This window comes from Lagopus leucura, unplaced genomic scaffold (genome assembly GCF_019238085.1).
Source record: "Lagopus leucura isolate 7727_CA_CO unplaced genomic scaffold, USGS_WTPT01 Super-Scaffold_100008, whole genome shotgun sequence".
Taxonomy (NCBI): Eukaryota; Metazoa; Chordata; class Aves; order Galliformes; family Phasianidae; genus Lagopus; species Lagopus leucura.
Window position 1 is genome coordinate 29,549,809 of NW_024962265.1, and position 25,120 is coordinate 29,574,928.

Sequence of the window (25,120 nt, forward strand, 5' to 3'; positions counted from 1 at the left end):
ATGACAAGCAGGGAGCCAGAGCTATGGCCGCCTCTGAGGAAAGAACTGGAGGCTTCAAGCTGGGAAGTGTTTTCCAAGGAAGGGACGTGGTTCTTGTCTCCAAGGTATGTTTTGGTTTCCAGTTCTTCAGGGCAGCAATGCCAATGGGGCCAGGCCCTTCAGCCAGGCAGTGCCATGGAGCAGCTTTGCTCTACAGATGGGCTCACTGACGTGGTGCATTTGCACAGGGGTAGGCACCCAGCCCATTGCAGTCTACTTTCACAGCTCTATTGTCTCAATTTTGGTCGAACTACACCTTTTTCCAAGAATCCCACTAAGCTCATGTTTTTCAAGCAGTAAGCCATGGCAAGGATGAGGCCTGCTAAGCCAACAGCACTTTCTCTTGCCAAAGCTGTGGCATTTAGCAGTGTAATACACACAGGCTTCATTGTCTCTAACAGTAACTTGAAAGTGAAATGCATGGTAGGTAATGTCTGTGAAAGACAGGTACTAGGCTGCCTGAAAACTTGTGTAAGCGCACTGTTAATGGTAAGTAGGGCCTGTTTCGACCAAGGCACAGCTGCACACAAAGCAAATGCTACTGCAGTCCTATGGAGCGTGAGAACAAAAGCAAAGACCACATTCGGTTTGTCATGGGTTTGTGACTAGATAGGTTGGAAACAGACCTGTTACTCTTCTCAGCTTCCTCCACACTTATCAAGGCTGGTGTGAGCACTTCCAGCTCTGGGCACAGTGAAGGATGAGATGTCTTAATAGTGGCTGAATTTAGCTTCAGCCTGAAGACCAGCTGCATGAACATGAGCTGAAGTAAAACTTCAACCAAATGGGGGGGTGGGAGGGTGTCTCTCCCTTCAGATGGGGCATTCTATGCCCAGGGAAAAGGTAATTTTCCTTACTTTTTGTACCCCCAAGTAGGGAATGGTTAGATGAACTCAGACATCTGGCCAGCCACAGGGATTCATAAAGACTAAGGAAAAGATAGCAGTCAGTGGCTAGGAAGGAAGCTGCGTTCTTTGGTTTTGGGTGAACTTGAGGCAAAGCTGTCAATCTGCACTGCAGAAGGTGACAGATGCTTGCGCTTTTCTCTGCAGGCAGGAAGAATAGAAATACAGCTTCTTCACTCACTCTACTCCGAAAGCCATTCTCCTGAGCTTTAAGGCATAGTTCTGAGGTGACTGCTTTAGTGGGTAGAGAGCAGAACCGAATGGTATGCCTGAAGGGGCCAAGATATTGGACCAGGTCAGAGACATTTCCCTGGGTTTGTGGACCAGGCAAAGACTTGTCAAGGATCTCCTGGAACACAGATCCTTCCATCATTTGTCAGAGGGGCTGCGCAGGCTGCATCACAGACACTGACTCCTTCAGACTCATGGCCAGGGCTCCAGCCAAGAGCTTGTCTTATAAGTGATCACTATAATCTCAACACTATTTAAAATTTGTGGTCAAAGGCAAAAAGTTAGCATTTTAGACCTCTTTAGGCTGTGACAGAGGCACTTTGACAGATCTAGTCAGAAACACTCAGATATCTTCCTCATCCTTCTGCTACAAGTTTCTGCCTCAGTAGCAGAGAACATAGAGCAGGGGTTGTTCTATTCCAGACACTATTTTGGCATCTAAGCTCAAACCCAAGTACAGGAGCCCTTATTGCTTTACACTGGAAAAGCCTGGTGAAAGTGTGGATATCCTTCAGGGAATGGACAGAAGGAAACACTGATCAGCAACTCTGTTCTGTGGTGAATCTAAGTCCTAGCTTCAAATCCCTCTAAAGCTCTGTCAGAAATGCTGATCTCCACCGCCATGTATTGTTGTGCTCTATATTCTGGTCTTATGGAATTGGCTTTGAAGAGCTGCAAGCCCTGAGTTCAGTGGAAACACTTGCATAAGAGCTGGGAACACATCCTGTTTAAGGGATTAAAACGATACGCATTCATCCCCTTCAAAGAATGACTATAGCCCAGACGTTAGCTGAGATCACAATTTTAATGTTCAAAAACTATAGAGGTAACAGAGAGATTACAGAACATAATACATTTTTTTTTTTTTTTTAGTTTATTTACACACTGAAACTGAAAACTGCATCATTTATTTGAACATGAAGAGCACAAAGTATGATGATGATAGCAGGAGCAAAATGTTACCAATCACTCACTTGAACAATCTATTAGAGATGAGCTCGTATTGAATGTACATCACTCAAACTGTATTGTTAACACTGGGTTTGGGTGAGCCTTAGCGTACCTTGGGATGCTATAAACAGATTTCTATAAACAAGTTCAAGTCTTGTGGAAATATACCTTTACAGTTTGTATTTTGTTGGCTGTAACAGTGAAAACAAAACGTACTATTAATTTGAAAAGCTCCATAGAAGTGACTGCATGTAATTTTTTCCTCAAATTTGTGCTCACGGTGAAAGCAAATGCTATTTCAAGTTTCATTTTCATCCAAGATAATAAACTAAGCATGGAAAGAATACAATTATTTTTAGAGGCACGTCTCAAGCTCTGCTTTCCATCAATCCTGAAAAACACATTTCCATGTTTTACTAGTGAGACTCTATGCCTGCAGCACCAAGGCTGCACTCCTGTGGAGGCAGTCTCAGGACTTACACAACTGTGGTTCCCTTCCACCCCTGCACCCCAGACACGCAGCCATCCCCCGAACAAAATGCTGGTGTCTGCTTCATCATACATACAAAGCCATCCCTGTGCGGCTGATATCTCCCAGCACAGGAGGTGCTCGTGTGGTCACAGATAGCAGATGCCTGAGGCCGTGGTGGGGAGCTGCGGGACACAGGCTAAAACTGCACCAGTTGCTGTGATTGTCACCTACCCTGGTATGTGATACTTCATGTCTCAACTACGTTTTTGCTGGCTGAAAAGGAAGTGCACAAGTCCTTGTCTGACTTCTATCTGTACTAGTTGTCTTCCACGGAATATAGATACCTATGCCTGAAAACCAAAGTGACATAACGTTAGGGCAGGTTGCAGGCTGCAGCTTACTCTGCTTTCTGCATAAGGCTGTGTCAGCGTGCTGCTGCCACCTGACCTCAGCTCAGGAACTGTGGGCACTAAATGTGCCCTCTGTGCTAGGAAAGACTTGCTATGGAGAAACCGGGGAGATGTGCTGCAATTAGGCCTAGCAATTTCATTGGACCTTTTCTGGTTTTTCTTTTTTTTTTTTTCTTTTTTTTTTTTTTGGTTTGCTGTTTTTACATTAGCAATGTAATTATAATTTCAAGTTCAGGATTTAAATTGCCAACTCTTGGAAGAAAGGAAAAGATATAGATTTTGCTAAGTCTGAAGCTAAAGCACTTGTATTTCTATTAAAATTATTCTTAATATGCAGAGCCTATCTCAACACTTATATATCATAGGGGATAAACAACTGCAAAAATATACAGCATCCTATTTATTTACAATATATATATGTACATAAAAACGAAATTTCCTACAGTAAAACACAACTGCATAGATTTGTCTTCAGAAACACAGGCATGTGTACAATTTGTGAATTCTAGACCTTTCCAGCCCTGTACTTTTTAATAATCCATTATCTTTTCTTTTTTTTTTTTTTTTTTCACAGTTTGTTACAGAAATCCTTACATTAGATACAAATAAAACATTCTTTGTGTACCTTATAGGAAATAAGGACTTTCCTGATGCCAAGCTGTTTAAGCGAGCAGCCTGGTACCAGGAGATAAAGCCATCTCACGGAACTGCTGATGGACCTGAATACATTCTGCTGTGCCTCTCTCCTAAAGGCACCGGGGTGAGACATTAGGACTGGAGGTGGGATAACACCACATGGAAAGAGTTTTGTTTTGACCAAGATGCTCTTTAGCCTTAATGTAAGGTTCAAGCAAAGAAACGTATTAAATTAATGACGAGCTAGAGATACCACTGCTTGCAATTGTTAATACTCAGAATCAGAGAGACCTGTGGTGCTTCTGCCTTGTAAGGCAGATGTACAGACAAAACCCATGTAACATCAGAACTGCATTTGCACAAATGACTTGTTCCAAAGGGAGCATAAGCTATGGATCTGTATGCAGCTCAGGACAACAGCCTTCAAGGATGGGTGGGTGTCCCTGCCCTCACAGGATGGGGCTGGCCCTTCCCCCTCCAGCTCCACACAGGGGTCGGGCATTGCTCGGGTCTGTGTGAGCCCTACTAAAGACCTGTGCTGGTGCACAGATTTGGCACTGGCTCTCTGACCAGGAGCAAGCATTACCCAGAGAGATTTCCACTTTCAACACACTGTTCTCCAATAACAACCCACTGTGTTTTACTTATTAGGCATGTTTGCTGCCAGCCAGAGAAAAGTAGCTGTATTCTGCAACTGAAAGGGTGGTTTAAGCTCAAAACTAATTTCTTTGCAATGTGCTGTGGATTAGGAGAGGCAGCAAGTCTGTCTTTTCAGTGTAGGATTAGCTCCTGCGATCTTACTAGAAGCCCCTGCTCCTAATTACTCCTTCCTTGTCTCTCACCACTCAGCTGTTGTTATTAAAACTGTTAATAACTGTTGTTATTAAAGCTGTTGTTGTTAAAAGAGAAGTTTAAAGTATTTTGCTGCACTTACTAGGAGCAATTTTTCATCCAGTCTATGAACTTTGCAGTGCTCACGATAGTGATAAACTCTCTATGAAAAGAAAGCATGCTACCACCTACTAAGCAGATAGGGTACTCTGGATCCTATTAATTTAACAACAGAGAAACTCCTACAGCATTTCACTGTGCTCTTTAAATCCTAGCTAAAATGTGGGACTCGTACATTGTTGGCTACAAGTTCACTATTCCAAATGAACTGAATAACAGCAGTACATTTTACAGATAACCTCACACAAATATTGTCATCCATCACTGATGTTGACAGTTACAGCAGGGTCTATTGCATTCTGTTAAGAATGTATAAACCTGATGAGAAAACAAAAAGCACGTTATTTCACGTTCATTACCACAGACATCAATAAACACATGATTCCTTTCCATAAATATCTATAAATATGATGCCAGTAATCAGCCTAAGCAAAATTCCCTCTTTTTTTTTTTCTTTTTTTTTTTTTTTCCACAGACCCAGAAATAAAGCCTACTTGAAGACTCAGTATTTCAGGTACCTGTCTTTCAGTATCTAAAATATGCTTTGATGGTACTGTACCTTGGGTAATTTCCCTCTGTGCACACACCCAGATCATTCTTCTCCCTATTTATCCAGTAAAACTCCAGTATACAAATAAACCAGGAAAAGGAAGAAGGCTGAAGAACAAAGAGGGGGGAGAGGGATTGTCATGGAGGAGACTCAGGAAGATGCAAGAAGCAATCAGTCATCCAACAGCTCTTCAAGTCAAAGTGTAGTACACAAGATTACATAATATGGGGAAGGGACAGAAGGGAAAACATAGTTGTGACCTTGCTGGGACTCTGTGCAGCAGATCAGACCTCTAGATCCTACCTGGGTGTTTGAAAATCACTCGAGGATCTCCTCTTTCACAGCCCCTCAGTGCACAGAATATCACTGCTCATAGATCAGTAGTAGAAGGATAAAGGGGGAATGAAAGCAGAAGGGCCTTGGAGCATTATGAGGATAACACTATACAGTATTCTCAGGTCTGAGTTAGGTTTATTGGGATGAAATCTAGAGAGATTATAAGATGCCTTGAATCCTGACACGTGATTACAGCAAGCTAATAATAGCATGATCAAATGGTTTGGGCTGGAAGGGTTCTTTAAAGATGATCTGGTCCAACCCCACTGACATGGGCAGGGATATCTTCCACTATAGGCCAGGTTGCTCAAAGCCCCATCCAACCTGATCTTGAACAAAGCCAGGGATGGAGCATCCACAACTTCTCTGAGTAACTCGTTCCAGTGCCTCACCAATCTCATCATGAAGAACTTCCTTCCAATCTAATTCTAACCTTTTCTAGTTTAAAACCATTGCCCCATGTCCTGTCTCCACAAGCCACAGTAACACGTCTTTCTGATTCAAAGTTAGAAACCATCCTCCTGCTATGGCTGCCTTTGTGGGTGCCTGTAAAAGGGATGCCACAAATGACATCTCAAGCTGGAAGACACAGGGAACAAGCTGAGAGGAGATGGCAAGCACAGATTCTTCTCTCTAGACTTTCACTAGGACCTGGACTTGTAGTCTACAGTGAATGAGGGCCCATCTGATGAAAGTGGTCCCTGATGAAGAGGGGACTTCCAGTTTTCTTCTTGCTGTCAGGCTGCTCCAAGGACCTCTCCACACATTGATGCCTAAAGTCCAAGTAAGGCCCCAAACTAACCTCTCTGTATGTTACCCTTAGAAACCAACTCTCAAGGTCCTGAGACCCTCTGTGGTCTCAACTCTCAGTGCCTTCAAGCCATGTAGGACAAAGTGGGGGAACTGAGGTAATTCAATAGCTCACAGAAATCCCAAGACCCTGAATTCTCCATCCCTAACCTTAGAAACAACAAGCTGTAATGACAGTTTACTCACAGGCAGTGCTGTTAACTACAGGTTCCTCCCACAGCTACAGTGGGAGCCAGAGGGTCACTGCACACTGACATCTCCAATACAAATTAGGGCATTACTTAGCCCTTGGATGTGACCTAGGGCTCCCTCAGCCTTCAGGTTTTTTTCAGGAGCCAGTTTCATCTTATGAGAGCAAAACTCAGACACATTTTTAGCTCACAGGATGAATGATACGAAGTGAACACAATTATGCTGCTGGCAGTGCACTAACAGATGTCTGCTGAGTATGGTCAACTATCACCTGCTTAGCATTTGAATCTCTACAAGTAGTTCTCTACACCAGCTATAAGGCATTAGGCAAATACTCTGTGGACAACAGATACAAGTTACAGTGTTTCTGCTAGTAGTAATTTAATGTCTTTTCCGTAACTGTTATAAAGAATTGATGTGAAATGTAAATAAAACATTTCAATAATGCAAAGTGTTTATGTTATTTGAAAGAAATACTACAGACTTCAAATTCCATTAGAAATCTGGCGGGTGAAATCTTCAGTAGGGTAAGATCCTGCTCCAAATGCAGTCAGAAACCCTGCTGACTTCAGCGGGAGGGGGGTGAAACACGAGAGGACCAAATCTCTACAGGGTCACCCTAGGTGTGTACAGATGAATCCAAGAATGCAAAAGGCATGAGGTATAATTAAATGTGCAGGTTTTGATAAAAATGGAGACTGCCATTGTTTTCTGGGAAGAGCAGGGCATTAGTGAACAGTTTGATGCAGAAACTTCCTATGGAAATCTCTGAGCATCTGCTTCTCTTCAGGTTCAGGTACTCATTGCAGATGCTCATTGCTGAGCATCCTGGCTGTTGGTGGCCAGGCGCAAACTGAAAGATAGCAGGGAAATGGTGGCTGATGATGATCATCCTACTCCAGCTCCTTGTACCCCTTTGCAAACACAAACACAAACACACACACACACACACACACACACACACACGCCTGCTTCTCAAAGCAACAAACGAGCCAAGCCTAAGGCTGGCTCCTCCACTGCAACATTACAGGAGAAGCACCAGATTTAGGACCTAAGTTTATACAGCGCTCATTTATGCTCTGGTGGTGCTTTTTGTATCCATATCCAGAATGCTACACTTAGTTGGTGAGGCAAATGGTGTACAAAACAGCAACAGAACAAACAAACAAACAAACAATGCATACAATTCGAGAGCAGTTTTTGTTAAAACGCAATGGGAAAGGGAGTGTACTGATGACATTTGGGATAATCACTCCAGCTGGAATTGATAACACATGTTGCTGCTCTAAAGGAGCAGAGCTCATGGTTCAAGGGCTAAGAATAATAACAGAACAATGCAGTTCATGGGTGGAAGTGGAAAAACAAATTGTGATGAATTCCTATGAGCAATACTCTATATAGTCTTGCAGACAATACAGAATTTATGCTGATCTGATAACTCAGTATTGTGGGACAGAACGATATGCCTGTTGGAATAACGGGTCTGTTTTCTGCAAGAAAATACACCCAAAACAGCATATTCAGTACTGGAAAATCATTATTTGGATTTGATTTGAGTAAACTCACAAAAGGTAGAATAGATAACAGAATGGATGGTTGCGATTTTGGTGTGTAGCAAACAGGCATGTCTCCTTTTCAGAAGGTCAACTTCAGTTGCTGCCTTCAGTACTACCTCCTGACTGCACCCAGTCGTAGATGACCAATGGGATGCTCACTAGGGAAAACATTATTCCCAGTGCCAAGAAAAGGGAAGCCTGAAACAAAAAGAAAAGTAATGAACAAAATAAAAGACAATTAATTCAATTGTGTTAACTTTTCTTCTTAAGGTGATTTACAAAGTGATGTATCAAAACCATGAGCTAAAACGGGATATGTCTTCTGCTGAAGACAAGACCCATAGATAATTAAGCAGATTACTGTCATTAATAATTACGTGCTGAACATCAAAAACAATTTTTCCCCTTTCAGTTCACTTGTTAGATGCCAACCATCCCTAAAAAGGATTAAATGAGTCTGCCTTTAGGACTTATCAGCTCTATTCTCCTCAAAGCCTGGATGCGGAACGTGCTGTATGCCTTCTGATTCAGCATGCTGAAAGGACACACACATCTTGGTTAAAACTGTGGCTGCTTGCAGAGCTTCTGCTCCCCCAGAGGGAAGAGTTCCTCACTCCACAGAGAAGAGCCCTGGTGCAAAGGGGAGCCCAGCACCAGGAGACACACAGAGCAAATGAAAAGGCTGCTAGCTAATGGAGGCAAGAATGGAAAGTCAGGAGAAGCAGCTTACACACGTTCAGATTAAGCAGGCTTTCTATCTAACTCATTTTAAGGAATGACACGCAAAATGCTTTGCATAGACCAGAAAGGAATGCATACCCAAATCCTCTGAGTAAATTTTCCTCCATCCTGATGTGTAATTTTTAAATACAATGATGAAGGAAGAATGAAAATCAGCATATTGGCAGAAGTGACCCCTGCAAAATTCAAATGAATGAGTATTATTAGTTGCCAACACCATAATTATTATGTTGCTAATTAGCAACAGTTTTTTTACTGGCAGTACGAAGACAGGATACTGTACCTACGACTCCAAAAATATCCTTCATGGTTGGGATAAAAATGACTAAGAGGTTGATGATAACCAAAAGAACAAAAGTAACCAAAACATGACGGCATAAGTCAAACTTTGTTTTTCTTGCCAGCTCAAATAATGACGAACGCACCTGTAGGAAAAGAGAGTTCTCTGTTAGGAGCAGTCCATCAGCCAGTTCAAGGCTCCCCATGATTATTTTATCCAGTTCTTCATGTGACAACGAGCTCTACATCAATCTGGCAGAAAATTTATGCACTCAGATGTACAGCCTTTTGAAATAATCCTTGCAATTATTCTGGTGTTTCAAAAATGTATGTGTAGATGCATCTGAGGGACATTCCTCCCTTTCTACCATGCCTTTTGGGATAATGAACTTCACCTCTCAGCCTGCTCCAGTGAAATCATGCGAAGGAAGAGAGGGCCCTTGTGGATTCAAATTAGAGCTAGAAGTGATTCATTTATTTCCTGCAGGGAGAAGCTCTCCAGAAGCCACTGGGAATCCAGTGTGGGAAAAGACTGATCCAAGCTCAAGTTGTTTAGTAGCTGCAACATTAGTGACTAGCAAATGGTTGGACTGTTCTGAAAAAATCCAATGTGCACGGAGATCACTTGCTTCCAAATCATGTGGAGCCTTTTACTTACAGTGAAAAACAGCACTGGCACTGTGAGTATAACTGCAACAATCACAGCCAAGCGCACCGTCAGGATGAGGATGTCATCTTTACTCTGGTACTTGTGAAGCAGATCTGACTGCACATTTTCTATGGAAAAGACAATTAGGTAAGAGTTCTGGCAAGGAGGCAATTAGTTTACAAAAATCACTGCTTAACAACAGACTTCTTGAACAACAAGTGATTTATCTGCAAACAAGAGTATGGAATGAACATTCTTGAGTTAAAACAGCATTTTGAACCAAATCTTAATGATCTCATTATTCCAGATTAATCCCTTGGAGGACTGATTAAGGAATGCATCCTAATTCAAGACAGCACATGCTTAAGTCTAAGGTGATTTTCACTGTAGGAAAGACAACAGTGAGACATACACCAAAACTTTCTTAAATATATGCATATATATGAAAAATAATTAAAGTAAAATAAGCTACTTCTAGTCAGTTCTGTGGACTTGTTTTTAAAGTTTTAAAGTTTGAAATGATATGCACTGCAATGGCTGAGTTAAATATACATTACAGGGTTGAGATCAATTAATCAAAACAGCCAATAAACTCCCAGTACAAAGCAGTGCCTCTGTTTCCAAACAAGAACAAAACCTGTCTGAGGTCAGCTCCCTGTGGGATGTTTTGACATCTGCACTCACACCCCTGGGCAGCTCCACAGAGGGCTGCCCTTCTGAATTTTCTCTTAAACCTGCTGCCCCTTACAGTGCCCACAGCATAGCCAGTGCGTTCTGCGCAACCAGCGTGCCCAAGGGAGCACGCTGGGCTGCTAGCGGGAAGGCAGTGGCCATGCTTTAAAAAGCCCTCCTGCAAAAATGCTCCCTTTGCACTCCGTTTAAATACTGATAATGGGCAGGGAAAGCAAGTTGCTGGGGGACCTACGTGCTTGCTTTGTGTCTTTCTAGTATTTAGGCACGGCAACTCAGGGAGGCGGCTGTGAAACACACCACAGAACCACACTCGCTGCCCTGTTTTAGAACAGCTTGTATTTTGTTTCTGTCTGCTAATCTTAGAAGGCTGACAGTAAACTCTTAAACCGCTCTTAAACCGAAGTCCTTAAGCGGAACTCGGTGGGCATGTGTAGATCAAAATCTTGGTACAACCTCCTCTATTCTTGAAGGCAGAGAGCCGCCCTGCAGCGAAACTCCTGTGCTCCCCCCCGGGGCATCCTCCTGGGGCGAGACCACCTCTCAACACCTCTCCGCAGCGCCTGAATTCCAATCAGGAGAAAAAAAACACTCTCCCACCTCCCTGCAGGTTAGGAGTGGGATTTTCAAGCCGGGCACATGCACAGCTTCTGCGACACAGAGCTTACTCTGCTCCTGCGAGCACAGACTGCAACTTCTGTACCGCTCACGGGCTGCAGCCGGGTAGGAAGTGAAAGGCAAGGCTTACAGTTGAAGGTCTGTTTTCCTTTCAGCTAGATACACCACAGAGCCCAACCACAGTGACCTTTTAGGGGAAGAAAAACACCTCTTTTCTGTAATTCTGCAATGTAAATATAGTCATAACTGCAATACTTTCGAGAACACAGCAAACAGACAAGCACTACTGGTGTAAAAATGAAATGGACAAAATAAAAACCCTGGTCTTACCCAGCTGGGGAAGAGGTTAGAAAACTAAGTGCACATACATAAGGCAAAATCTTAGTCCCAAGGGCAAGTAGGAGTGGAGTGGAGGGGGTCAATATTCCCTAGGCTCCTCTCTGTGCTGTTTCTGTGGCACTAACCCTGAGATCACCAGTGTTTGTATGAGCCCCAGTGGAGCTGTGTGGAAGCACATGGTGTCCATGTGCAGGGACGCCGGCTCCATGAGGGAAATTCCTCTCCCTCCCAGGGGTCAGGAGGATGCAGCCTTTGCCTCCTCCATGGGGTGTGAGAGGTTCCCAGGTCCCTACGGGTATCTGCCTCCTTACATCCCTGGGGTGACCTCACCAAAATTTCCTTCCTGCCAAGACAAAGTGTCCGTGGGAGTGGGTCCATGCTGATTCACTCCCACTGCCCTCCTGGGGCTACTGATCTGATGTGTTTCTGTAAGTGTTCTAGCAAGCAGCAGACAGATGAGAACAGCTGCTGCTGCTGTCACTTGTAGCAGATACTCTCTCACTTCCATCAGTTTTATTGGGAAAATCACAACTGAGGACCTCAAATTACTTCAAGACAAGAAGGCTCAAGGCGTTGTAAGCCTGAAAAAATCGAGATAGGTACACCTTTGGAAAAAAAAAAAAGCCAAATTTCATATTTACTTATTTTCTTTCTCTTGCAGTATGTGGCTCACAATGAATGGTGTCACAAATGGGGAGACTGTAACAAAAAGGTCACTTGGGATATAGAATATACAGTGAAGAAGACTGATGACCTTTAGCTGACTCTGAGATAAAAGACAAATGTCAATTGAGTCATCTGTCTCATAACCCCTTAACGGCCTATGAGCAAACACACTGCGCTTCAACTTTTCCACTATACTGGGAAATGGGAGTAGCTTCCTGGGCCACATTCATTTTTTATCCTATTATTTAATAATTATATCTGTTCCTTTAGGACAGCAATACAACACAGTTTGTTTGTTTCGCTAACTTAACCAATATTTTAGAAGAGACGCAGTGCAAGTCCCAGACAGTGTAATAGCCACGCTTGGCTGCTGAGCTGGGACAACCCTCTGAGCTTCTTCACCCTTTGCAGTCAATTTATGTAACCAAAAACTGAAGGGGTGAACCCCAGGGACACAAGGAAAATACGTAATGTTTTGTCTACGATTAAAACATTAAATAAGAAAGCAAAAAATCCTGCTTCATTTGATATCCTGACTTATTTGATATCCAATTCCTAGGACCTGTTTTCAAACCTTCCTCATTTTATACAGTCACACATCAGTTATTACCAATGCATACAAAAAGAAAACAACCCAGGTAAGGACCATGGAACAAAAGTCTTGGTAGGGCCCAGCTAATCCCCAGTTCCGCTAAATAAATCTTCCTCATACTTTGAATATGCCTTCTGTAAACACTATTTTCACTTGTGTTTCTCATCTCAGGGGGAGAGAGGAAAGGGTTTATACCTTCAGTATGAAAACCCTAAGGAAAATTTTTTGAAAAAGTATTTTAATGTAAGTGAATGGGACTTTCCAGTTGGGATTCACTATCGATTTCATGTGTAATCTCTGTCTGCATACTTACCATAGAAAGTCAAATAGCCAAATATGGCAGTCATAAAGTACATCACAAACATGGCAAAAAATGAGATATTTGAAACCAACTGCATTTTTTTCTGTGAGCGGCTGGAAAAAGAAAAAAAGAAGGCATATAAAATGGTTGGATTGCATTTCTGAATAGCTGTTTAAAAATGTATCAAGTCTTTGCATAAACATATCAATCCTGGAGAGACCCATGAATTCATTTTCATTTAAAACAGGCATTCATTGACAGCTGCACAAGGAAGAGAGAGGTGGGAGAAATTGATCTTGGAGTTTAAGCCCAGCAACGGCTCTGCTCCCAGTCCATACTCTTGTAAACAGAGGGAAGGGAAATTTGAGTGGGCAGGGAGAGCCCTTAAACACATCAGTAATTAAATTAAAAGGGCAAAGTAAAGGGAGAGTAAACATACACACAGGAAAAAAAAAAGTTCCAAAAACAACATTCTGAATGTTTGCAGAAAAAAATGTGTATTGCCATGAATAGAAAATAATGGATGCATACACACCACTGCAGATCCGCAAAATAGATCAAGTGTAAATATTTCATTTTTAAATATTTGCTGTGAAATAGTATATATATATATATAGAGAGAGAGAGAGAGAGAGAGAGAGAGAGAGAGAGAGAGAGAGAGTTCTAAATACATGCAGGGATACCCTAAAAAGGGCCAGAGAACCTGATGAACTCAAGTGAAATACAAAGTGCCCAGCTTTGAGCATATCCTGAGGGTCCCCATGAGTTTGGCTGTTCACAACCCTCCTTTTGGTGCCTCCTTCCCACTTCCAGGGCGCAGGGCTCCACACCAGCCCCATGTTGTTCCCTGCCCCAGCCAGGCTGCAGCAGGGCCAAGCTCCAGCTCTGCACAATCCTGCTCAAGACCACAACAAGTCGGCCATTCTGGTGAGAACACAGTAGCATAGGCAAGGCTGAAAATCATTTTTGTTTCTGGTACCACACCAGATTTTTAGCTACACTGGAACAAATGCCGTGGGCTGAACACACGTCTCCTTCCTATGCAAAATAACAGCAGTCGGCACAACTTGGCTCTCCCCAGGCTGCCATGTACTTCCAGAGAAAACTCCCCATGTACTGCATTATCCTCAGCTTTTCTCCACCCCAACGGCACCTCTGGGAGTCCAGCTTTCCTAGCTGACAGCCACACTCATTGACTTGTTTGCTTTTATTGAAGCACATCTCCTCTGAATGGCAAGAATGACTCAGAGCACCTCTGCACTAACATTTTCCATGCAAAACAGTGAAAACAATTAACAGGAAAAAAAAAAAAGGAGAAAGGCTTACTCTTTAAGTTCGCTGTAAATTGGAAGGACTGATGGGTGGCACACAAATGCAAAAGCGATGGTTGGCAAAGCATACACAGTCTGTTCAGAGAGAATTTCAGACAAAAAGTTAAGAAAAACAAGTATTTTTCCCAGCAGAACGAAGAAATGGTCTGTGTTGAACTACCTCAGCTCCCAGCTATCGGCGCTCTTCAAATGAATGTCAAGAACCCTTTTCAGAGAAGGCAGGAGACCTGTCAGCTGGCACATACTTAACAAAATATGGAGAGCAACACTCTTCCAAGAGGAGGACAACATCTTGGTCTTGGCCACCCAAGCCCAGTCCTGACCTTGTCCTCAGTGCACAGCAGTGGATGCCATGTGGCTGTGGGACTGCTCCCAGGCAGGGGTCTCCCTGCCCAGCTACTGCCACCGCCACCAACACGCTGCCACGTGTAACAGGGATGTACGGTGGATCAGTGCTACACTACCCTGCCTTGGAATGGAGAGGGGTGCACACCCATGGTGCTAAGGCTGAAGTCCTGGAGATGAAGCCCATATCCAGACTGTAAGAAAAGAGAAGAGGAATGCAGAACTTACAAATAAATGGATATTTCAAGGTACCAGACAGAGCCCCTTCATTTCCCAGGCCAACAAAAGGGCTAGGAGGACTGTGGAGGGAGCATGCTTTTCCTTCGGGAAAGAGAGAGACCGTTACGTCACTACGAAGCACAGAGGGCCTCTGCAGGGAGCCTCACCCACTGCTCAACCAAAAATCTGAGCAGGTTTCAGTGGTCAGCATCTGGCCAAGCTTTATAAATGATCTCAGAGCTCAAGCACTTCCATTCTCCCCTAGGAAACTGGTATGAGCTGAGATCACATGAAAAAGGTCCTCCTGGTAAAAGGAGTTGATTCCTACAAGCAGCTCTCCCCACTGCTCAGGGGTTTCCTCATGTTGGCCACAGGACACTTATCACCACAGAAGCCATCCTAGGGTTGCCCAGTGGGGTGGGATTCAGAAAGCACACTGGTTGCTCTCCAGTGGGGCCTTTCCACACCCTGACCTGTGCTGCCTTCTCTGCTTCATTCCCAGTGCACTATTGTTGTGGAAACTCCATCCCTAGAGATACACAAAAGCCATTTGGACATGGTCCTGCTCTGGGTGTCCCTGCTGAAGCAGATGGACCAGAGGTTCCTGCCAGTCTCAAAATGGATCTCCTCTCATGTACCAAAGTTGTTAAAGTGATTGGCAAATTGTTGGCCCTGAGAGCAAATCTCTAAAGCTTAAATACAGTGCTCCTAATTCAGATTGATTGCTCCTTCTGATGGGCATTCATCAGCTCTGAAGTAAACACTAACACGTCAGGAGAACAAGACTGCCCTTTGACACTGCCTGAACTGTACCTACACCTATACTGCTACTGCACACCCAGCTAACTGCTTCTTGGCCAGTCACATTGGATCTGGGCTGATGGCTGCCCCCAGCTGAATGAAAGTGCTCGTGTTAATTCAGGTTGCTTCTTGCACTGAAGCTGGTAAGATGAATTAAAAAGAAAAATAATTTTTTGCATGCATATACTATGCATATGTGTTCTCTATGAATGCAGTGGTGATACCCTGAGGAGCGTGCTCTACTGGATAAGGTGCCATTCAAGAGCACTGCAAACCAGCACAGCTGGAAGAAGAAATCCTCTTGCTCCCACAGCTACAGCCAGTTGCTCTTTTGCACTCTCTTGGCACAGCATTTTGTGCAGCTGCGCAGTGATCAAGGAAAGCATCCAGCTGAAAGGCCATCAAATTTTTGCTTTCAACTGTATCCTTTTTCCTCATCTTGTTCACCATATGGCTACAGAAACACATACCCTGTCACAAAGAAGTGGTTTGTGTGCAGGACAGATGGATTACTTCTGGCTTTTGGATGCAGGCATGGTTTACAGTTTCTGCTGAACCACAGCCTAAGCACTCAGTTGCAGAATGGAAAGTAAGAAGCGGTAGAAAGGAAAACTCTCATAAAGAAAGCATTTGTTATCTGGTAGCAGCTCAAGCTCACAGCCTCAGCATGCCTGCTACCAAGGCAGCTCACTCTGTCTCAGTTTCCTGAGGAATGGAGTAGCAGAGCAAGGCTGCAAGGAGCTACAGGCATCACGGCACCTCCAAAACACTGGGCAAGGACACCTGTCATGCATTCACCATCAGTTATGCGTGGAAGCACAGAGGACAGGCCCTAAGTGGTGCTGAGCTGATTACGACATGGGGTGTAGGTGCATATATTATGTGAATCAAAAATAAGTATCATAAAGAGAAACATACCTTGGAATTAAAGATAACATACTTTGGCTTACACATATGCTCATGTGCTGAGCTATTTGATAGGATAGGTGATGTTGTATTTAGCTCCGGTTCGAGACAGGGAATTTGAAACTTCTTGTAAATAACCTAGAACAAGAGCTAACTGTTAAAAGCAATACTGAAAAGCAAATTAAAATTAAATTCAGAAATTCTGCATATCCTATCAAGTGACTAATCCAACAAACAAAACAAGCTGAACTTACCACTATCAGGAAAAATACCATACAGCTTAATGAAAATCCACTGGTATAGCCAAGATACCCTGAAATTAAAAAAAAAAAAAGTTATACAAAATAATTTTTATTAAACATATATTGCCTCTTAATTATCTACTCAAAGGAACAACTTGAATGTATTATATATTTAAAATATACTACAGGCTTCTGGGCAGGACAAAATGATCTTCATTTGGTGCCTTCTGTGTTGTAGGACCCTGAGATTTCAGACAGAGCAGAGTTTTAATCCAATCAGCGTGACTTGTGTTTTCCTTCCTGAAGGTCATTGGATGGCACTTTAACTAATTTTACATTTGTAATAATTGAAATAAACTGGAAGATGTGAGATTGCAATCAGAATGTAACCCAGGTTCCCTGTGATGCAGAAATGTGAGCTTACTACAGGTTAATTTCCCAAAAGGAAATTCCCAACAGGAGTTCAGTGCCAAAATCTGTTACATGGTTTTAAAAAATACATTATGTTCCCACTGGCACCCCTGTGGACTCAAACACATTTGAAAATGTGGTTCTCTATACACAACTTACATACAAGTTCAGCATTTTCAACTAAGCTAATCACTGAAAAATTCAACACTAACAGAAAGAAGAGTATTTTTTTTGCAATCTTCCTTTATGAACATGTTTTTACGTTACACATTACATAGAGTCACCTTATCGAATAAACACTGTCCTAACTATATATTTATATCAATTTCCACAATTGCATGGATGACATTGATTTATACTGATTTTGATCACTCCAATGATTTAGGCCTTCTTGTTCCAAGATGCTCAAAACAAAGCATACTCCCAAACCAGGAGCAGACTCTCATAACAAGAACAGCACAATTTTTAACTTTTATTTGACTTGCCAGTGTGGCTGTCAGAGGCGCAATGTCTGGGCTCCTGTATTTTATTCCTGCAACAGCATTTGCATCTTACCTAAGTTCTTAAGGAGACATAAAGGGAGGATGATACCAAACGTCACTGCAACAACAAGAATCCGCCCATCCACGTACCATGCCCTGTATAAAACATTTAAAAAGTACCATGAACACACCCCAAAACCTTTCTGGCATTCCTCAAACTCTGCTGACCTCTTTGATCGCTGCAGTTACAGAAGTACCTTTTTTATCCTTACACTATGGCAGGGGAGATGGGGACCATGTCTGAACTTTGCAGAAGAGTACCAGAATCTCTGAGCATCCAGCTCTTAAAACATGACACTGCTATGACTCAGATGCAGCATTAATGATGTTCTGTGTGTTGCATTTCCACTGCTCTGGCCAATTTAGTATGGAAGCCTGAGGAATGGGATCTCTATTTTCTTCTGGTTCTCTACAATACATTATAAAATCCAGTGTAAAGGATATTTACCACTATAGAAGAATACCATCCTTCTATAAAATAAGCTGGTAAGTGTCAAGTGACAATTGGCAGAAATCTAAGAATAATTTTCTGCTAATGTCATATATTAGTATAGAAGAATTTGAAACTATTGACAATGCTTCAGGGGCAAAAAAAGTCCTGTAAGATGCTAAGAACACAGGGAAATATGTTAAACTTGCACTGTTCCCAGAATCTACAAATGTTACTAACACTCTGAAAGATGTAAGTCATAATCCTGCACTAAAATCTGCTGTGCAAAGAGTAACTGTTGATGACTTCATCTTTCATTTTCTTTCCATTCTCTTTTCCTTCCCAAAGTTTTCTTGTTTGTTTTTAACTCACAGAAATATTTCTGTGAAGATCTACTGTTGTCAACCCTAAAGAATACTTAAGAGTTTTTATAAATGTTTACTTAAGTTTCCTTACACAACATTAAATTCTAAAACCACCCAAATGAATTTAACTTACGAAAAAGTTTCTTCTTCTCCCATTAGAAACTTTATGGCAGAAGGCAGCTCATTTTTTACTATGAAGAGATAGCTCAGCATTGCTGAAGGAAGAAGAAAAGCACTTTAGGAAACAGATGAGATATTCTGCAGAATAAGAACATTTCTTTTTCCACTTTTTCCAATCTCAGCCTGTAAAGCTAGAAGACCTAGAACTGTAACTGACTATAAACTACTGATTATTCAGTAATAAAGTATTTTTAAAAGGCAATGTGCAAAACGTAATTGAGATCAAGCATGAAAATCCCAAGACATTACCAGGAGAACAGGGAACCTGCCTAGTTGGTAGGCATAACTTTATTAAGGTGCTTGTGGCTTGTATTTTTTAATATTCCTCCTTTACCTCCAACATTTTGAAGAGATGTAGATCCAAAGACAATCATTTTCCCAGGGGTACCAAAAACCTGCTCACCAAGCTTTTCATATACCATGCAGCCTGTGTTAAAAGAAATGAGGAGAAAGGTAAAGAATACAATGGCGTATGCTACTGAGTCAAAACACTTGTGATTCGCTCTCTGCAATCATATCTTCCTGTTGCAACCAAATAGAGAGCTCTTTTGTAATTGCTAGGGCTGAAACTTAGGGAGGAATGTTTTCTTGATATCTGTACATGCTGTCTTTGGCTACCAATCACTTATGAGATTCCTTTAATAAGTCCATCTATACCTTTAGGGGCACTTTAAGTCCTGGTATCCCCATCCTGGCATATTAGTTTTGCAATCTCAATGAGACAGAGGTTGAACGCCTTCTCTCCAGACCAAATTCAGTACAACAGGGACCACAAACTGGCACTGGCAGCCTGGCCACAACAGACACCAGACTGTAATTCTGTAATTTTGCCTGGTTTGACTAAATGACCCAAATGAAGGCAGCCTCTGTTGTACAGGATGACTTACAGTCTTTAATGATGGTGTTCTTGTGAATTCTAGAATGTGGTATGTTTTTGGTAAAAGCAGAAAACAGTGTAAATTATAACAAAAGCTTAAATTTCTGTCAAGCTTGTGAAACTCCACTATTAATTGGATTGTGCTTCTGTTAAATGGTTTTTTTTTCGTCTCTTGGCTGTGATTCAGGCTGAGAAAAAAAAAACAAACTGGACATGGTGAAGCTGTTGAGACTCACAAGAACAGAAAGAGAAATACTGCAGATGTTGCACTGCACAGATTGTTTTAAAAATGGATCTCATTGTTTGTTTTTCTCTACGTTTCCTTATAGCTGACATTTCTTCTTTGAAGCCTGTATAAACAACAAGATTGACCTTAAATGTAGTGTTGTGTCTGTGATCTGGCAGCACAGAAAACAGGGCTTAGATTCTGGGAGCTAAAAGGCCAAAAGTGTTCACAATTAGGCCTGCACACCTAATTAAATAGGCATTTGCTGCCATTGTACACACCATAATAGTAACTCATCTGCATCCAAATTACACACTTAAATACACTGGCGATCGTATGTACAAATAATTTTAAAAATCTGGCTTCAGTGATTGTTAGTCAAGGAAAGAATCTCTTGGATTCAGAACACAAAGTTATTTAACCCTGTAGATAACTTCTAACTTCTGTGTTTAAAAATACATTTTGCTTAGAGATACACTTCCTTCTGAGGAGGAAATGTTCCCTTGCATTTTCTCCAACATGCAGGCCATCAGGAATTTCACACTAGCCATTAACAAACCTGCATTTCCAGGTAAGCTTCGCTGTAGACAAAGATTCGTTATATTTCATTTCAAATTGATTTTGTAATGCAAATGAACTATCTGAGCTGTTCTTTTTACCTTGTTGAAAACAACACTTCACTACAACAGTATCCAGTCTTTGGTATATATATATATGTACATATATATACTTTCTCTTTACAGTGATGGTCATATGCTGTTCTCCTTTGCCATGACATAAATTATTTCAAATTCCGAGCTTCTGACCCAAAATCTGGTAGGACCTTCTTTTGTGTCAGCAAAGTGATGGAAACCCTGTGTTTCACAAAGCACTTGGCTTTATTCTGAGCACTTTTCACCTCTTCTTTACAATTCCATTGAAATGGTACAATAAAATCTTAGATTACCTGTTTCCTTTGAACACACCAACAGGAGATGTATTGAATAAATAGACAGCAATGTCACAGAAACCAAAAGCAGCCTACAAAAGAACGAAAGATAAAGCTTACTGTAAGAACAAAGTTCTAACGTTACAATATTTTATGTGTTGGGTCATTACCCACTGATGCCAAGATATTTTTTATAATCCTCTGAGAATGCAAAAACCTCTATAAACAAAAGTGATTTACATGCTTTTTGCAGTTCTAACACACTACAGAGGAGGTACGAAACCTTGTATGCAGAGGAATTCAACCAAGGAAAACTCAGTAGAACTACGTCCTGCTATTTAATTATACCCTTCCAAGCCAAAGGAATGGAGATGTTTCACCATATAGGAATTAGGATTTAATCAGAGCAGGAATGAGTCGTATACGTTCCTCACCACACAGTCTAAAGCTTTTTTTTTCAACCCCTGGAAGCAAAGTGAAAATTTCAGATGGAAGTCCTCTATTTAAGGATTTTCATGCCAAATATAAGCATCTCTCCCCAAGACGTGCCACCAAAAGTAGCCTCAGTGCCCCCAGAATGGGGATAGGAGGAAGGCTAACACTGCGCAGAGCTGTCTTGCCCTGGCCAGCTCTTGATGTGTGAATGGGACCTGGACATGAACTCAACTCACTAAGTGAAGAAGGTGGTCTCTAGCTTCCATTAAGACCCTATGCTCACAGTAAGTAATCATGAGACTTGAGGACTCTGAGCTTTAGGTGTCGGGCACTAAGGCAGGTGAGCAGGCACCTGACCCTTCACCTTCATGGCCCAGACTGTCTTTTCCTGGGAGTAAAGGCAGAAACCAAAGGCTCGTGCTTCACCCAGGCAGGGACAGGTGCTCCCTCATTGATGTCACTCCCTGTTTTTCCGTGACCCATATTTTGACTTTGCATGTAGAATTGCAGGAAGTAACGACCAAACTGTTTGTGGAGGGAACCTGCTGGCATAAATGATAATTACTCAGCGCCAGGGGGTAAGTACATAAAAATAGTTTAGTTCGTTGCTTTAGGTCTTTTAGCCAAGCACGATGTGTGTCTTCCCCTCCAACACTGAACACATAAAGGCCTGACCATGTTTTCATGACGTGTGTGAAGAGCATTCAGACAATCTGTTGGCAACTCCTCTTTTTATTATGACAGCTACCCTTGGGACACCAAGGAAAACAAGCCTAAAATTCAAAAGAAAACTGCGTATCTATTGCCATAGATAAACAGAAAGACATCTCTTTTATTGGAACACATAGAACAGAATGAGAAGCCTCCTCCCTCTCCTTTTCTCTTATTTTGGACTATAAATATTTTTGTGTCAAATAATGACCTACGGGTTTCTTGGAGCCAGAGGAGGAGGGAGAAACACAGAGATGGCAGGAAGAACTGCTTCTTTGCCAAGAAAGAATGATGGTTCACAATAACACGACACTTTTCATACAGGCCAAAGGGTGTTTCTCCTTGGGGAGGTGAAAGGAAAGGAGACTGCATTGGCTGCTCCATTTTTGAAGACGTGCTAAGCTCTCCTGCTGCCCTGCTTCCCCTGTCTGTGTGGAGGCATGGTGCTCACAGCTGCCATGACTCACTCTCAGTCCCAAGTGGCTCTGGTTGCACAGGCCAGCATCAAGGCTATTTTAATATTAAAAGCTCCCGTTTTTCAGGCACTGAGCTCATGGAGCTTTTGCAGTGGTAAAAATAACACTCTCGAGCAGCCAGGTATTTATCTGATCTGCTGTCCTTAGCTCCCCATAGGATTAATACAGAGAAGCTTGGCATTTTCATTAACACTGCATGAAGAACTTGTTTGTGTCAGGACACTCATGCCAGAACCACCCCTTGGAAGGGAATGAGAATGTCCATACCACTCATCCTGTGCAAATTTGAAACAGAAGTGGGGAAGCTCATACTGCCATCTCAATGCTTATTATTTTGCCTAATTTTAAAGTAGTGCTGGCAGCTATGCAAGCAAACAGCACACGAAAAAGTCACCTCCCTTCAACAAATCCAGAATAAACAGCTTAGGGCAGGAGACTGATACAGGGCTATGAAGAACAGACTGTTCCTATGACACCACTGCTGTTTGCCAACAACTGCACTACCAAAGCAGCTGAAAAGGGTACTGTCCCCAGCCCCCCTTGGAGCCCAGGCTGCATACTCAGAAGAGCAAGGATTGTGCAGTCCTCTCTTCACTCGCTGAACCCCTGTGAGGCATCAGATGGGGAAGAGCGTGAAGAGCAGGGTCGTGGCACTGTGTGGCTGCAGCCCAGTGACTGCCTCCAGCCAACCTTAGCACAGGTGCCTGCAGGGAGCGGTGTGAAGCTCCAGTTGTCACCTCACACTGCACCACATCCAACAAGCCCTGTGTCTCAGAAGAGCTTTTCAGCTCCTTTGCAGAGCCAGGCTAAACGCAGGCTGAAGGCACCTTGTGCTTGCCAGCCTGTCTGTCTCTGCAACATCATCTGCCACCCTGCTACTGGGACTTGGGCGAAACCACAAGCAGAGTGAACTACCTACAGGTGCCCCTGCTTTTCCCAGCTGACCTGGCCCAACTGAAGCTCCTCAACCTTTTGTGCCATATTTCTGCAGTACAAGGCTTTTCTTCCCTTTTTCATAGAAGAAAGGATATTCTTTTCTGATCTAGGTTATAATTATTAACAATATCAGGATGAAGTTCCTCTGAGTTTCTCAACTGTTTGCCCAGAAAGCCTGACACTTCACTGCATCAATCAGTTTTGTGAGTACCATGGGAGAGCACACATCCATCTCCGTATTTCTTTTCCACAAGAATTCAGGATCTGAACTGATCTACTTCACACTGCAGAACCACAAAAGTTGTGGAGAGTGGAAACCAGTTTTGGTCTGCCTTACTAGCCCTGAAAACGATGCTTTAATTTTCACTCCTCTGCTTTCTACTTTTCAGAGATGTCGCAAGCAAGTACTGGCAGTCAGACAACCTGGACAAGGCAACCTAGAAATCTTCTACAATTCTGCTATTCATGAGTAATGAATGTAAGTGCTTTCACACATGCAAAAAGCATATGAATTTTTTCCAAGACTTTATTCTTTATCACTTGTAAAGAAGAGACAGTTCAAAGATATACTTGGAATAAAGAGCAGGACTTTGTCAAAAAAAAAAAAAAAACAAAAAACACTGAATAAGAGTGTGACCAAAACTGTAAAAGCACTGGTCTAACTTTAACTATGAGACTAAATTTTCAGGCATAACTACAGAAAGCACATTAGGATGATCTGTCTCCAGGCATCAAAAGCAAAATCTCAGCCAGACTGGTCAGCTAGGTCCTGCTAGCTTCCTTACCTTTCATCTCAGCAGGCTGATCCATCTCCAAGCCAACAGGTCTAAAAGCATCATAAAACTATCTAAAACAATTATCTACTTTTAAACACAATCTGATTCTCTAGAGAGTAGCACTGTTATTTGCTGTATAAAACTAACAAACATTTTTGGTTTTGGCAGATTTTGTGCAGTTAGGTGGCACACATCTACACACTCATTACTCAAACCAAGATGAACTCAGTCTCCACCACAGGTTGTTAGAAGTTTCCCCAGTGTTCACACCACTGGCCTGATCTTGAAAGAAACTTCCTTTCTACACCCTTGAGACCAAATGCATTTCACTTAAACTCTCACAAAAAAAAAAAAACTGTTCACTGAAAGAGATAGAAGAGAATGAGATTACTTACAGAAATATAAAGCAATTGAGGGCGAAATTGAAGATGCCTATGATGCCCTCTTAAGAAGTAGATATAGAAAGTACTACTCTTTAGCTGAGACACCATTATCTCAGAAGAGACAACTAGACTGAACTTTTTTTGGTTGCAAGAGTTTCTGCAGACCTCTGTCTGTGCCCTCAGAGGTGAACATATCAGAGCATGGTGGAGTATCATAGAGAGTTTAGTATCACATGTTGGTTCAAATCAGCAAAACTGAAGTAAACTCAGTCCCTCTGCATAAGAAAAATCTAAATCTGAGTCCTGCTACTTTATTGCCTAGCTTAGTTGCAACACAATAATGAGGCTTTGTACATTCTTAATGTAAGTGGATTAATTCCTCGGATTATTCCCAGATTTTACCCAACCACTGCAAACTGTACTCTAGCAGCATGGCTGCAGCTATACTGGCACAAAATCCTGGAGCAGATGGCTGTGCATACCACTTTGGCCATTCATTCTGCTATATGCAGAGCTCACGTTATAATTTTTCAAAAAAAAACCCTACGAAATGTTAAGTTCTAAATTTTTTAGGCTCTGATGTTTAAGAAATAACACCTCTGTACAGTGATCTGTAAACTTAATAACCGTGTTGAGCAGTTCTCAAATACTGTAAATTATTGTGTTTCTTCCCTCAATGAACATTT

The 25,120-nt window shown here is 42.2% G+C and overlaps 1 protein-coding gene across 1 annotated transcript in view; it reads right to left on the bottom strand.

The window, feature by feature from the left end:
• Positions 1-1,961: 1,961 nt before the first annotated feature.
• Positions 1,962-25,120, bottom strand: part of SLC38A1 (solute carrier family 38 member 1) — a 38,266-nt gene continuing 15,107 nt past the window's right edge. Inside the window, exons 5-16 of the mRNA XM_042872591.1 lie at positions 20,736-20,809; positions 19,021-19,113; positions 18,640-18,721; positions 17,725-17,807; positions 16,771-16,829; positions 16,529-16,654; positions 14,241-14,320; positions 12,927-13,027; positions 9,718-9,836; positions 9,064-9,205; positions 8,859-8,956; positions 1,962-8,237 (exon numbers count right to left, since the gene is read on the bottom strand). Of these exons, the coding sequence (XP_042728525.1) occupies positions 8,133-8,237; positions 8,859-8,956; positions 9,064-9,205; positions 9,718-9,836; positions 12,927-13,027; positions 14,241-14,320; positions 16,529-16,654; positions 16,771-16,829; positions 17,725-17,807; positions 18,640-18,721; positions 19,021-19,113; positions 20,736-20,809 (1,162 nt within the window). The 3' untranslated portion in view covers positions 1,962-8,132. The remainder of the gene's footprint in view (positions 8,238-8,858; positions 8,957-9,063; positions 9,206-9,717; positions 9,837-12,926; positions 13,028-14,240; positions 14,321-16,528; positions 16,655-16,770; positions 16,830-17,724; positions 17,808-18,639; positions 18,722-19,020; positions 19,114-20,735; positions 20,810-25,120) is intronic.